Source organism: Apostichopus japonicus, chromosome 19 (genome assembly GCF_037975245.1).
Source record: "Apostichopus japonicus isolate 1M-3 chromosome 19, ASM3797524v1, whole genome shotgun sequence".
NCBI lineage: Eukaryota > Metazoa > Echinodermata > Holothuroidea > Aspidochirotida > Stichopodidae > Apostichopus > Apostichopus japonicus.
Window position 1 is genome coordinate 13,450,123 of NC_092579.1, and position 14,403 is coordinate 13,464,525.

A 14,403-nucleotide genomic window follows, 5' to 3' on the forward strand; every position below is an offset into this window, starting at 1 on the left:
CAACATTTTTAGATGAAAAGGCAAAATTTGAGATAAAAAGTCAAAATTTTGACATAAGAGGTAAAAAAAAGTCTAAAATTTGTATATAAAATGTCAAAATTTTGAGATTTGGGGAGATTTTTCCCCTATGTCCCTATTTAGCCACTGTAGTTAAGTGATCAATCCAACATATCCCTATCATATAGACCGTTGATGATGGTTCTGGATCTCTTCTACTTTGATTAGATCGTATCCCAATTGCAAAACGAAAAATGGATATTCAAAGCTGATGAACTTTATGAAGAGCATCTCTGTTTCAAGACTCAAAAGTTTTATTTTCCTACTTTCAGGAACAGAAAAAAGGGAATACGTGAAATTTCTGAATAGTAAGCTGACTAGTTCTAAACAAGCAGAGTGTGTACAAATATATAGTCTTAGTCAGTACTGTTTTCCAGAGTGATGCAAGAGAAATAGCTAACAAAATAACATTCTTATTTTTCTCTAAGAATAATTAATTCGATGTAAAAAAGTGAACAGAAATTTTACTTGGTTATCACACCTCCGCATAAAATTACTTGTTATGATGATCGGAAAGATACTGCAAATACCATAGTGATGCAAGAGAAATGGCTAACATAATACTTATTCTTCTCTAACAATAAATAATTACATGTAAGAAAGTGGACAGAAATTTTACTTCGATATCACACCCATAAACACACCATATAATTACTTGTAATGATGGTCGGAAAGATATTGCGATTACAATAAAAGCAAATTTCGTAGAACTACTTTATACAAAGGCATTTTGGTCATACGCAAAATTAATGACAATGTAATGTTTGCTTTCGATTTAAAAGTCATTCTCAAAAGAAATGGGAATATTCAGTGGACAATTTCACGTAATTTTCATATTTCCCTTCCATTTCTCATAAAATATCAAACATGCACTTACGTTTTATTATTTGCAAGAGACACTTTTTTTTATTTAACCTCGATATGTGATACGTTTATAATCTTTGCTTTAATAGTTGTTAATAGTTGTATATCGAAAAATTTCATGAAAATGCAACTTTTGGTTTATAGGAATATTATTTTGCTTTGTGGACAGATGATTTAAAGTAGTACAAACAGAAACATTTACAGTTCATTTGCCTCAATGACATTTACTCAATCTGTTGTTGCCAGATGCAAAATCACAAAAATGTCACCAGATTTGAATGAAAATGAAAGAACACAGCATATATTTGCGATACAACATGCTATCACGGTGTGATATTTATGACCGAAGAAGCAGAAATATTTCCAGCAAGTTAAGCTTATAAAGCAATAGACTTCATCCCCCAGATTATCTCTTTGAATTATTCCCACTGCTGTAAATCTTCACTCAAAGTGCAGACTTGCTTTGATGTAAGAGGTGGCAGCCATTTTGTATGTAACACTATCCACCAGATTATTAAATAAACTACATTAAATGTAGACAAATCTCTTGAATTATTCCCACTGCTGTAATCTTCACTCAAAGTGCAGACTTGCATTGATGTAAGAAGGTGGCAGCCATTTTGTATGTAACACTATCCACCAGATTATTAAATAAACTACATTAAACATAGACAATTCTCTTGCCTTAAATGTTTTTGACAAGTAGAGGAGGGGGCTATTAATGTCAGTGATGAGCCTGGGGTAAAAAAAAATCACGGAACTTTGCAAAAATTGCGGTATAGGCTCCAGTTTGCGTATGCTACAGTGTGCTAGGATAATAGTTTTTGTCGCCGAGGTAGAAAAGAAATCACGGATATTTCGCGAAAAAAGCTCATGCCTGTAATGTACAGCAGTGGCTATACTTCTAAAGTCCACAAAGTGAGTCCTCGATGGCCTGATCACTTCCGTCTAATTTGATTAAACAAACTTCCAGATAGCCGCCCGCAATCTTACTATTGTGCCTCTGGCAACATTCAAAGTCCGCAGAAATTCTTCTTGTATGATTCCTTCGCATCTATCCTTGCCGGTAGAAATGTGCCTCAACATCTTTTTTCTTCCCTTCTTCAGAGTTGAAGTGTTTGCATGACTTTTGTGATGTTTATCTCTTGCTGCGTAAGAAGAAAAGATCAAACTATGAACCTATTAACAACATAGAATTTGGCTTGGAATTTGCTTACTTTCTACAGATTTGCTTGCCTGCATCTTCTTCTCCTGTTTCCATTTATCTTTCTTTATACTCGCTGACATTTTCATGATAAGCTGCATTTCTCTAGATAATTCCTCCACTGCCATTTTCAGGATCACAGAGGTAGTTGTGGTGAGAACCTCATTCACAATGTGTGTCCAATCCTCGGTCAAATAGTGTGGATAAAATTCAGCCGCAATATGTGTACGACCCTCAGTATTAAATCATGTGTGCATGATATTCAGTAAAAATTATGTGATGCTCAGTCACAATATGTGTATGATCCTCAGTCAAATTGTGTGTGTGTGATCCACAGTCATAATTTGTGTCTGATCCTCACTCAATATCAATGTTTGATCCTGAGACAAAATGTGTGTGTACACTCTTCAGTCACAATTTGTGTTTGATCCTAACTCAATATGTGTGTATATGATCCTCGGTCACAATTTGTTTTTGATCCTCAGTCAAAATGTGTGTTTGTTTGAACCTCGGTCCAATTGTGTGTTTGATCCTTCAGTCCTAAACGAACAAGGTTCTTCTAAAGTCACTAATGGGGATGTACATGAGATAGGATGAGATGTATGAATGTGTGTGTATGTATGTATGTATTTCAGATCCCCCTGCAAGCAGGAACTCGCGAAGAAGCCTCATTGGCGGATCAAAGCCGCAAGCCGACCAAAGTCGGTCTCTTACATTCATATTTAACGTCCATGATTATGAATTGTGAATTGTCAACAATTCTGTAACTGGACAACATACATTAATCTGGGAGTGACTCGAACTCGGGACCTTATGATTAGAAGGCACCGGCGAGATGAGATGAGACTGTGGATGTAGATGAGAGTATTATCTTACCGTAAGCGTTGTGTCTCTGCTTCTTATCTTGACAGTTCCACTCTTTACTGTGTCTTCAGTGAGTAGAACGGAGTACGGAACTCCCATTATATCAAGTCTGCGAAATGTGAACAAATCATACATTTTCGATTGATATTTCAGATTCCAAGCTGACAGACCTATTCACAAATTTTGGAGTTCCCTCAAAGTTTTTCCATCCTTGGCATCAGTTAATCGCCTAACTTTACAACAACAAAAAATTGGTCACAGGTCCATGCAATCATTATTGACCATCACAACAGCTCGGTAATTCAATATACTATAAACCTTGCAAAATGTTTCTTTTTTTAAGAGTGCTTTCTCTAATACTCCAATTTTCCTCACACAGGTATGAGAGTGAACATAAGATACATAAAATGTCCCCATATTACAGAGAGAATACTTTTGAGAGTGGTTATAAAGGTGCCTGATGGAGTTTGCTCATGTGTGACCCCTAAATTGACTTTCACACACATTTCAGGTTTAATAACAGGTCAGGATTTCTGGGAATGTCTCTTGTTTTATTTTTTTATTGAGCGACCGGGTTGATTTACAGCATTTTAATATCTGTTTGCAAGTTTTGTTTCATATGTTCTGACAAACTTTTAATAAATACAGTGAGAAATAAACTTCCTTGATAAATCATTTGGCCAAACTAGCTATTTCAATTGGAATACAGAAAGGCAATAGACTTAATAGTAACAGTCCTTCTACCATACTGCTATTAATCTAGGGCAATGGGCATATTGCAACTTCATTGAATTCAATGTTGGCCACCCCTTTGCTGGGGATAATTTATATTTAAATTTTATTTATTTATTTATATAGCAAAAGTGCTATTCAAAATGGGTGGCAGACTGCAATACAACTTCATAAGATGTATGGCAACTTTTGTACACAGAAACCATAGCATTTTACAAAGGAACAAAATTCACTATGTTCAGAACTGCTACACAAACTTTGAACACTTAAATTTTTCCCTGTATGGACATCATAGCTTGAATCAGACGCCTGTAATGGAAATGTTATGCACGTACAGTACAAACATCAATTCATAGCATACTTATGTTTATGTTCTCCCAGAATAGGTGGACGTGAAATAATCAGTCAACTTAGACCCCTCTTCCAGGCCGACACAACATGTCCTCCAATTCTTCAGATCAAAATATGTTTAACCTACGCATTCAGAGGTGATACCAGCCACCGTTAAGTTTCGTGTCCTTACAACAACAGAATCCCTGCTGATTGAAAACACCTGTATGTAAATCAATCGTCCATCAAATCTACATCAATCAAAACATTGTTGTGGATGTAAATGTCAGCAGGCACGGTTGAACTTGTTGTAAAAAGACGGAACTATTAAAAGAGGTTACGTACTTTTCAAATGTTTTGGATGGAGATTTATCCTCTGTTGCTTGTATTACATTCACATCGGCACTTCGAAAGTCTTTAGCCAACAAGTCAGATACCTGTGTAACAATTTATTTTACAGAATTATTCAAGGACCAGTTGTTTTATTTGGATTAAGACTGATACATTTCAAAGTGGAAAAGAGCCATTTTTCTTGGGGGGGGGGGGATAGAACAGAGCTATAATTAGTAACTATTTAGTGACTCTATTTGATTTAAGACTGATACATTTCAAATTGAAATAAACAGTTTTACTAGAGATGGGATGTACCTCTGATGTACTCGAACTTAAAAATTTCTTTCTCTTTTGTTTGCCAAAAATTATCAAAATTATGTGAAAATTTGAAATTTCTGATTTGTCAGAGATTTTAAATTTACTCCATGTGGTTCCATATATTGTGACCTAAGAAACTGCTACGACAGAAGTTAAACATTTAATGTACTTCAAAACTTTTAAATATCAAGTTATATTTGAAATAGCTGGTAGTTCCGGAAAAGGGGTGGAGGTAACAGTTGCGATGGAATCATTTGAGGATTGAAATTTAGGATAAAACAGAGCAAGAATAAGTAACTATATAGTGACTCTAAACCTTTGACTTGAGATAGTGAGTGTGCACTCTTTATGAACAGACTGATAAACATATTAGTAATATTAAAACATTAGGCAAATATATATGAACCACCCAAATACATTTAAACCAGGTCTGTAATTAAGATATTCCCAAAAAGAGTTGAGTCTTATTTTCAAGTTTATGCCCAATTTTCAATAGCCTCCAGCTATTTGGTAGAATTCCATTTATAGACCAAAAATTTCTTTGTCTTTTTCCATTTTTTGTCTAATTTCCAGTTACTTTAAAAATGCCTATTTCTCTTGAAATCCCCTCCCTCCCACTTTCTGGTTTGTATCCAGTGAACCTTTGAAGAGGTCCATGGTTACACATTATGCAAGTTACTTTGTCTTCTGACTGGTGTCCCCCAGCAAAGATATGGGTACATAGGGATCACCACCAACTAAGGGATTGCCACCAACTAAGGGCTCACCAACAACTAATGGATCACCACCAACTAAGGGATTGCCATCAACTAAGGGATCACCACCAACTAATGGATCACCACCAACTAATGGATCACCACCAACTAAGGGATCACCAACAACTAATGGATCACCAACAATTAAGGGATCACCAACAACTAAGGGACCACCACCATCTAAGGGATCACCACCAACTAATGGATCACCAACAACTAAGGGATCACCAACAACTAATGGATCACCACCAACTAAGGGATCATCACCAACTAAGGGCTCACCACCAACTATAGGATCACCACCAACTAAGGCAGGGTTGTCCAACCTACGGCCCGCGGGCCACAGTCCGGCCCGCCGCAGGGTTGCGTCCGGCCCGCCAGAGATGCTCTACGGTGCGAAATTTTAGTGAGCAGATTTATTGATAACAATTTGAAGCTATATAATCAATCATTCGAACCTTCTGGGTCCAAAAACTGCATAAAGGTCAGTTTGTGTGACACTCTCAGCGGAGGCTGGGGGGCAGCGGCTGGACTTTATTCATCTGTTTTATCAGGAAGGAAAATAAATCAGTGCGCTCCGCGCGCAGTGCTCACATTTTGTTGCCTTGGGCTTCGGGCAAAAAATCGAAAAATCGAGCGTAGGGTTCATGCGGCCCCTCCTTCATCATAATCATTCCATGTGGCCCTCCTCTGCAAAAGGTTGGACAACCCTGAACTAAGGGCTCACCACTGACTAAGGAATCACCAACAACTAATGGATCACCAACAACTAATGGATCACCAACAACTAATGGATTGCCACCAACTAAGGGATTGCCACCAACTAAGGGATCACCACCAAGTAATGGATCGCCAACAACTAAGGGATCACCAACAACTAATGGATCACCAACAACTAAGGGATCACCAACAACTAAGGGATCACCGACAACTAAGGGATCACCAACAACTAAGGGGTCACCACCAACTAAGGGATCACCACCAACTAAGAGATCACCAACAACTTAGGGCTCACCAACAACTAAGGTATCACCAACAACTAAGGAATCACCAATAACTTAGGGCTCACCAACAACTTAGGGCTCACCAACAACTAAGGTATCACCAACAACTAAGGTATCACCAACAACTAAGGAATCACCAACAACTAAGGAATCACCAACAACTTAGGGCTCACCAACAACTAAGGGATCACCACCAACTAAGGGGTCACCAACAACTAAGGGATTACCAACAACTAAGGAATCACCAACAACTAAGGGCTCACCAACAACTTAGGGCTCACCAACAACTAAGGGATCACCAACAACTAAGGGATCACCAACAACTTAGGGCTCACCAACAACTAATTGATCACCAACAACTAAGGAATCACCAACAACTAAGGGCTCACCAACGACTTAGGGCTCACCAACAACTTAGGGCTCACCAACAACTAAGGGATCACCACCAACTAAGGGGTCACCAACAACTAAGGGGTCACCAACAACTAAGGGATCACCACCAACTAAGGGATCGCCAACAACTAAGGTATCACCAACAACTAAGGGGTCACCAACAACTAAGGGCTCACCAACAACTAAGGTATCACCAACAACTAAGGGCTCACCAACAACTTAGGGCTCACCAAAAACTAAGGGATCACCACCAACTAAGGGCTCACCAACAACTAAGGGATCGCCAACAACTAAGGTATCACCAACAACTAAGGAATCACCAACAACTAAGGGCTCACCAACAACTTAGGGCTCACCAACAACTAAGGGCTCACCAACAACTAAGGGGCTTGATTGTTCTGTTGGTACAGCGCAGTGTCTGTAAACCTTCAAATCCCGCAAACATTGCTTTGCTTTTTTCCAATAATTTTAAATTATGACTAACGATGAGAAGGAACAGTACCTCTTGCAGTTGGTCTGAAGCCTGAACGATCACAATGGCTACTTTAACTGGACAGAGATTGGTATGTAGTCTCATGAACTGTGGAGGACAAGGCAAAGTTTAACAGTATTACTAATGTAGAGTTGGTAGCTTATATTGAGAACAATTACATTAAAGGCAATGAAGACTCGCCCCAAACCGCGTGCCGCCCTCTGAAAAAAGATAACTTTCCGTTGCTTGCAAGTGAAGTTTTCTTCTTGTTGCTACAAAATGCAGACAGTAAACTTGATACCTTATTATCTTTTATCTGGGCCTGATATCGGGGAGTTCTATAACAACTCCCTGCTGAGATGTCCATCGATGCTATATACACTGTGTTGTGGGTATTGACCGTAGCTGCATGTATTGACTATTGACTGTACACTAGTGTGTAATAACCGAGGGTTAACGAGGCTAACATTTTTTAACATTTTAATATTTTTAATTTTCTAGCTAGCAATAAAATATTAATAAATGGAAAAACCATGCCACTGCTCTTTGTTCTGTCTAATTTTTATTGCATTCATTGTTCAGTGTTCTAATTAAGTTTGTCTCCCCCACCCCCCAAAAAAATAATATATATATATAGTTGTTAATATTGAAAGCAAAAACAAGAATGAAACCCATGATGAAGTCAGAGGATTTTAATACCTGTCTCTTTTTCTTGCCTGTAGTAGTTGGGACATTGACATCCTGATATGCCTCCAGGAGATAAGCAAGCATACCGCCCTCTAAATATCCGACAGATTGAATTAGATGAGGAATGATGAGTTTCCTGCCATCTCTGACCTATGAAGTTAAAAGCAGACCAAACAAAGAGTATGCAGTTGTGTGTGTCAGTGTGTGTAGAGATATATATATCAGACAACTGGACATAAACATTCGTGTATGTGACCTTAACATGTTATTTCTTCCTAGCAGAGTCGGGTGGTTTGTTGACATGGCGACACTTTGAGATGAGCTCTGTTTTTTGGTTTATACCGTCCTTGGTACGTAAGATTGCCAGCTTTTCTTCTACGCAAAGGTTGCACTGGCCCGATTCACTTTTGTGCATGTTGGATTCCTTTACTATCTCCCAGCTTGCACTGTGGCTAATTCCCCCTCTTTTCTGGTTCCATATGTACTTTAACAGTTCTGTTTCTTTTTGGTACTTTTGTCTGAGAGATTTTGTGTGGTTGATGATGAACTCTCGCAAGTGGATTTAGTTTAGGAGTACATGCATAAATGACTTAACCAGTACACAATCACTGTTGTCCAATTAGAACTATTATTGCAGCATTTTGCCACTGAAGGAAAGAAAGGGGTAATCGGCAGCATAACATATTTATGTTATGCCATCAAACATCCCACCAGAAATGATGAAATATGATATAAAACCTGCTATTAAATGAGCAATGAAACTGTTGTAGCCACCGAGATCTCTTAGTTGGATTAAGAGTTATTTTAAAGTCGGACAGTCAAAACAAGTACACAGAACACATATGTACAGGCCATTATTAGAAGCCTTCCTTACCCCAACTAATGTCTGCTTCTTTTCCTGAATTTCTTCCATGGGTGTACTTCCATGGTTGGTCAATCTTTCTATTACGTCTTCTCCCCAGGGGAAAGGGTACTTGATTTCAATGACCTGTTTTCCATCCTCATTCCTTACATCTGTACTTGTGAATGTTGAAGGTGTCCAACTGAACTGAAAGGCCAAAAAGTAATTAAAAACAACTGCGATAAATGGTTTTTACCTCGGAAAAAACCAGTCCTGTCTGCTATGAAGTGAACTATCCCAGGCTATGAGAAGGAGGATCAAAATGAACTATTTAATAGGGTGGATTAGTTCACTTGGAAGACTACGGTCATGTTTCCCAAACAATTGGTCGTGATCTAATGTGTCACCAAACTGTTGCGGTGGGTCAAGAGCCAGGTAGTGGAAAACCAAGAATATAATCGGTAAACAAAATTTTTCCTTAGAATCTTATGATAAACTTCCTTTCTGTCATGCTCTGATGTCTTTCCCAAAGTTTTGATAAATGTGTGTGTGCTGTTGTTTATTAACCTTCAGCCAATGTGCAATCATATCAGCCAATATGCACGCAAATGCAATCACATCAGTCAATACACAGTTAGATCATCCATAACCAAGGAGTATACATTCACAAATGTTCAGCATTAGAGAAATTAACAGATCATGGCAAGCCTTGGTAAAATCACAATATGGGTTTGCCAAGGGAAAAGTTGGGAAAGCTTACAAGTACAGGAGTTGAATTCCATTTCTGATATATAAAAGTCAAAGAATAACTTGCTTTGAACACTTTGAGGTTCCAGAGATTTATTTAGAACACAGAGTTTTGAAGATAGGATCTTGTATATAAACTGCTCATCGATTGACTACTGTACATCACATACATTTTATCCTCTAGATTTTCATACATGAGCTGAATTATTGACATTACCGAAAATGTTTTACACAGTTTCATCTACACCTAAATTTCTTTTCATCTACACCTAAATTTCTTACTGTCAAATTGCTGATAATGTAAAGCACAGCCAGGGAGCTCCTCGTGGACTAGAGAAACATTCTATCCATTTGGAAGTAGTTATATGGTTTACCTTTTTCCACCACTGAAGCCTTGATCTCTGCCACATATTTTGCCATCTTGAGGCATCCTTGGGAGCACAGAAGAAGCTTAGATGCATGTACGTGAAAGCATGGGACCTGTACGTGAAATAAATTCCAAATGACAATGACATGTATTTGTATACAGTTGTTCTAGTTTCCATTGGATTCACTGAATGTAGAATCTATACTCACTGGAAAATGTATCTGTCGGGTTTGAATGATCCGTGACTGCGGTGGTGACCAACGGTAGCAAGTCCGACAGGAAGTCCCCTCTCTGACATCGTAAGAGCATTCTGGTAGTGAGGTAGAAGATCTAAAAAATCAAAGAGAAGTTCGATGGATGTTTCAATAAAGATGAGGTGATACACAGAGAACCTCTACATTCAGGAAACCATAGTAGGACAATGTGACCTACCTTTAATATATGTTCTCTATATATCTTTAAATAAAATATATGACGATAAGAATTGAGTTCAGCATTAAGTTTTAATATAAATTTGACCTATAGATGGGAAAATAAACTTTAACATTCCTTTTACATTAATTTAATTAGCTGCTTAACTTCAGGAGGGTTAGTGAATATTTCATATTACTTTATAACTTTTCTGATTCCTATTTTGTTTTTATGTTAAGGCATTGTTAGGCAAACACTAATTTGCAAATGACAGATGAAAGAAATTTTAGAAGAAGTTTCATTGTGTTTGTCTCACCTGCCAAAGCTATACTACCACCCTTGTCTAGTGATGTTGAAAAGCCCTGTTCAGTTCCTTCTGTTGGATCAGCTGCAGCAGCAGTGGAAGCCCTGCAAAAGAGTTTTATTTGCCTCATTAGCTTGAAACAAGCACACTGGTAGATAATTCTATTATAACTTTATATCTATAATGGAGATGTCATCACAGGCCATCTAAATGAGGTGACATATACTACAGTGCTTTACATACAATGTTCAACAAAATATGAATGTACTGTAATACGCACGACACCTGCAATACCGCTTCTAACATTGTGCAAAAAAAATACAACCCATAAAACATGAAACATTAATGAAAAAGTTGGTAATATATGTGTAAGCAAATTTAGAAAGTGCATTGAAAATTAATCAGCATTTGTTTCTTGCAGTATCCAGTATGGGAAAGTGATTGAAGCAATTAAATATTCCATTCTTGATTAAATTTAATGGATCAGGGAAATGATTACTAAATAGTTCAAAACTTAGCATTCAATTTAAAACATTTGAAATGAGATATTAGAATGATTTTACAGATGTCAAGCAAACTTGACAAACCTTTTCAAACTCATCCTATCATATACTCATTTACAAGCATTTGCCAAACTATAGTTCATAAATAAACATAATCACTTGAAATAACTTTATTATCTTACTCTGAGATATGCTGTATGTGTTTTGTGAATGGGCTGTCAACACCCGTAATGAGTCCTTGTTGCGTGACCACATCTCTCCACCTGTATTCATAAAAAAGATGATGATTTAAAAATAAGTGCCACAGTTCTTGGTTATAAATATTTAGTTCAATATTAAAGACAAGGTAACAGCTTAGATCAGCATGTACACCAAACAAAGTTGCCACTCTTTAAAAAGGTTTACAATCTTGTACAAGACTTCTCCACAAAGTGTGCACAATTCAAATAGTCATTCCCATGGCAACAACAGTACATCACATACTGTAGATCTCTGCTTCCTCTAGGGAACTTCCCATAGAGGTGCAGCTACAAACTGGTGCATGCAACTTTATTTACTAGTTACCTTGCAGGTCCCCATTTAATGTATATATACAACTGGGTGAAGAGAGGCAATGGAGATAAAATGCCTTGCCCAAGGGCTCAACATAATGATCTGGCCAGGACTCAAACCTACAATCACATATAGATAGAAAGTATGTAACCACAATACTCTCTCAATAGTAATAATTCTCACTACAGTAGAACTAACTTTAAATGGTTTTATACCAAACTCACCAAGAGTTGATAAGGTTTCTTCTCAATTCTGAACCAAGATGTCCATAGCTCAATGGAAACGTATCTGTGGCTGCTGTAGACTGGTGGATGAAGCCATATCGTTGACAGAGGGCTATTACCTTCTTAAAATGACCCAAACGAACTTTGGATGACATGCGAATGTATATTTTGCCACTTCAGATCATAACCACATCTTGTCCATTTGAAAGACCAAGAGAGATCAATGCAAAGTTTGTATACATGTATTGTTCATGTTCAAAGAGAATTAATGGCACACAAATATAATACAATCATAATAATAATAATATAATATATGTAAATAATTAAATGTAAATCACTAAGTATTTAGATCAGTGAAATTGATCAGTGTCTCAAATTTTCATCCAGCCTAGATATACAGTAGGCCTACTGTGAATATACAGTACCTATACCTCTTCCCACTGGCCTGGCTACACAATTCGATAGGTGTAGTTTAACGAATCCGTCAACCACCTTGATCGATTATGACTTCACTATATTAAATGGCATATTATAATGAACGCATAACGCTAATCATTCTTTTTTACTTGGAATGTACATTTTTATGAACGATTTTTACCACTTAACTCTTACAGTTGGACTCTTTTGGTTTATCTCGAGTTTATATTTACGACCAATTCGAATCACGACCCGACAGGAAAATCGTTGGGCACAAAACAATTATTACAACCCTTAGGCTTGTCTGGTACAGTAGTCTGCGTCAGCAGACTACTGTACCAGACAATCCCAATTGCTACTCAAACAGCTATCATACATTCAGCTTCCAGGGGGGATATCATGGTTTGATGACCAATTGAAAAGTAAGACTGGAGGAAATGAAGAATTGAGCAAGCCTAAGTTCTCAGCGGAAGCATAGACCCCCTAGACCATGCAATAGACTTGTGGCATTCTAATGCACCTTCCGCAAATAATGGAGCACGGTCGATCCATGAGTGAGTTGCGAAAACTTTCGGTGACTAGTCGCGAGGTTTTTCCAGACATCGGAAAAGTTATCTGCAGTTTTCGGAGCGTGCCGACTTAGATCGATTGCTATTTTTCAACTTCCTTAGACCTGACATATGCATCCCGGCCGTTTGCATCGATTCTGAAGGGTGGAAGTGGCTCATTCATCATGGGAGATACGAGGTCGAGGGCCTAACCCTTTGCGGACCGCTATTACATGCATAACTTTCTTTACCAAATACCAATTCTTAGGGACAATGGTATTACTGATAAGAACAAATGCTGTTGTTGAGATAACATTATTTCAATCATCACCTTACTATAACACTGTCATATGTTGCATAAGAATTGTTTTCTACTTTGACAAAGAATATAGTACTACGAGAAAAAGAACCAGGAGTGATAATAAGTATTTTCAGGTGAGCCTGAACCACTTTTGGCATGTCAATCATGAGACTTTCTAAGAATAGTCACCCAGGAAAGAACCTGGGCACGAAAAACCGAACGACCGATCCACTCTCAACCCCAGTCCCTTTGCATCGTGACTTTGTGTGATTATCGTCAGGTGTGTATCACGATTCCCCTAGAAGGGGAACATAATGCTACATATGATCTTAGCCAAAAAATCGAGAAGCGATTGTCTCACTTTAATTGCAGAAACATCTAATGTTCAGAAGAATTGAAAACACTATAGAGGCCTATTTGACTGACGCTAAGCTAGTCATAGAGGAGTTTTTAATTAGGAAACACCTTTAACAATACAGTTAAATCCTGCGTGAAAATATGAACACATACAATTAAGTGGCATAGGAACAGACATACTAACATATTTACTAACTCTGAGGTTCTTTATTACGAATTGGAGTTGTTTTTACCACGATCCTTTCTTTGAACTTAATATCCAATAAAAAAAAACTTTTTGAATAAGCATATAGCCAATTGAATTCTAAAGTATTGAACTAATTGAAGGTAACAAATAGTTCATTAAAAACTCTCTATATGTACCTAATATGTGTCAAAAACAAGATTAGTCGCTTTGATACCCCTTTCGCGTTCCACGTGTTGGGGATTTCCCTAAACCGGCGATTCCAACGCAGTTGACTGACGTTCGTTGTGTGACACGGTGTATACGTCACTATCTATCTGTTAGCCTTTGTGCAAATTGTCCGTCGTGGATCGTCAAACGTACTGATTTCTGAACGTTAATTTTGCTGTTTTGTCCACCAATGTTAGCCGGGTACAGTTCCGTGACGCAAGCCCTGTTGGGGACCCTATTTACATGGGGACTTACAGCCGCCGGTGCAGCTCTGGTATTCGTTTTTAAGAGCGGTCAGGTAAGCTTTACCACTCTTCAATCAACAGCTGGTAATGTCGCGAAACTAGTCCACGCTATGATGAAACGACAGTCTTGTTTCAGGAAAGTACTGTAAAACTTTATAGTGGTCATTTCGCCCTACTTT

General features: G+C 37.8%; 2 protein-coding genes across 5 annotated transcripts in view; one reads left to right on the forward strand and one right to left on the reverse strand.

Moving 5' to 3' along the window:
- Nucleotides 1-269: 269 nt before the first annotated feature.
- Nucleotides 270-12,700, reverse strand: LOC139960715 (DNA polymerase subunit gamma-2, mitochondrial-like). 3 transcript variants are annotated; one of them, XM_071959311.1, is made up of 12 exons: nucleotides 12,575-12,700; nucleotides 11,963-12,155; nucleotides 11,369-11,449; nucleotides 10,696-10,787; nucleotides 10,178-10,298; nucleotides 9,976-10,081; nucleotides 8,888-9,061; nucleotides 8,026-8,163; nucleotides 7,357-7,434; nucleotides 4,397-4,488; nucleotides 3,002-3,098; nucleotides 270-2,069 (listed from the first exon to the last, which is right to left on the reverse strand). In XM_071959311.1, exons 2-12 carry the CDS (start codon nucleotides 12,115-12,117, stop codon nucleotides 2,025-2,027), a joined length of 1,179 nt encoding a protein of 392 aa, XP_071815412.1. In that variant the 5' UTR covers nucleotides 12,118-12,155; nucleotides 12,575-12,700; the 3' UTR covers nucleotides 270-2,024. The 3 variants fall into 3 exon arrangements, with proteins under 3 accessions (XP_071815412.1, XP_071815411.1, XP_071815413.1); XM_071959310.1 differs by having other exon boundaries at nucleotides 12,561-12,700; XM_071959312.1 differs by lacking the exon at nucleotides 12,575-12,700 and adding an exon at nucleotides 12,408-12,526.
- A 1,375-nt stretch (nucleotides 12,701-14,075) lies between these two features.
- Nucleotides 14,076-14,403, forward strand: part of LOC139960716 (zinc transporter ZIP11-like) — a 56,555-nt gene continuing 56,227 nt past the window's right edge. For both annotated transcript variants that reach the window (XR_011790589.1, XM_071959313.1), the window contains exon 1: nucleotides 14,076-14,277. Coding sequence is in view for 1 of the 2 variants with exons in the window: in XM_071959313.1 (XP_071815414.1) it covers nucleotides 14,170-14,277 (108 nt within the window). In the remaining variant the exon portion in view is untranslated. The remainder of the gene's footprint in view (nucleotides 14,278-14,403) is intronic.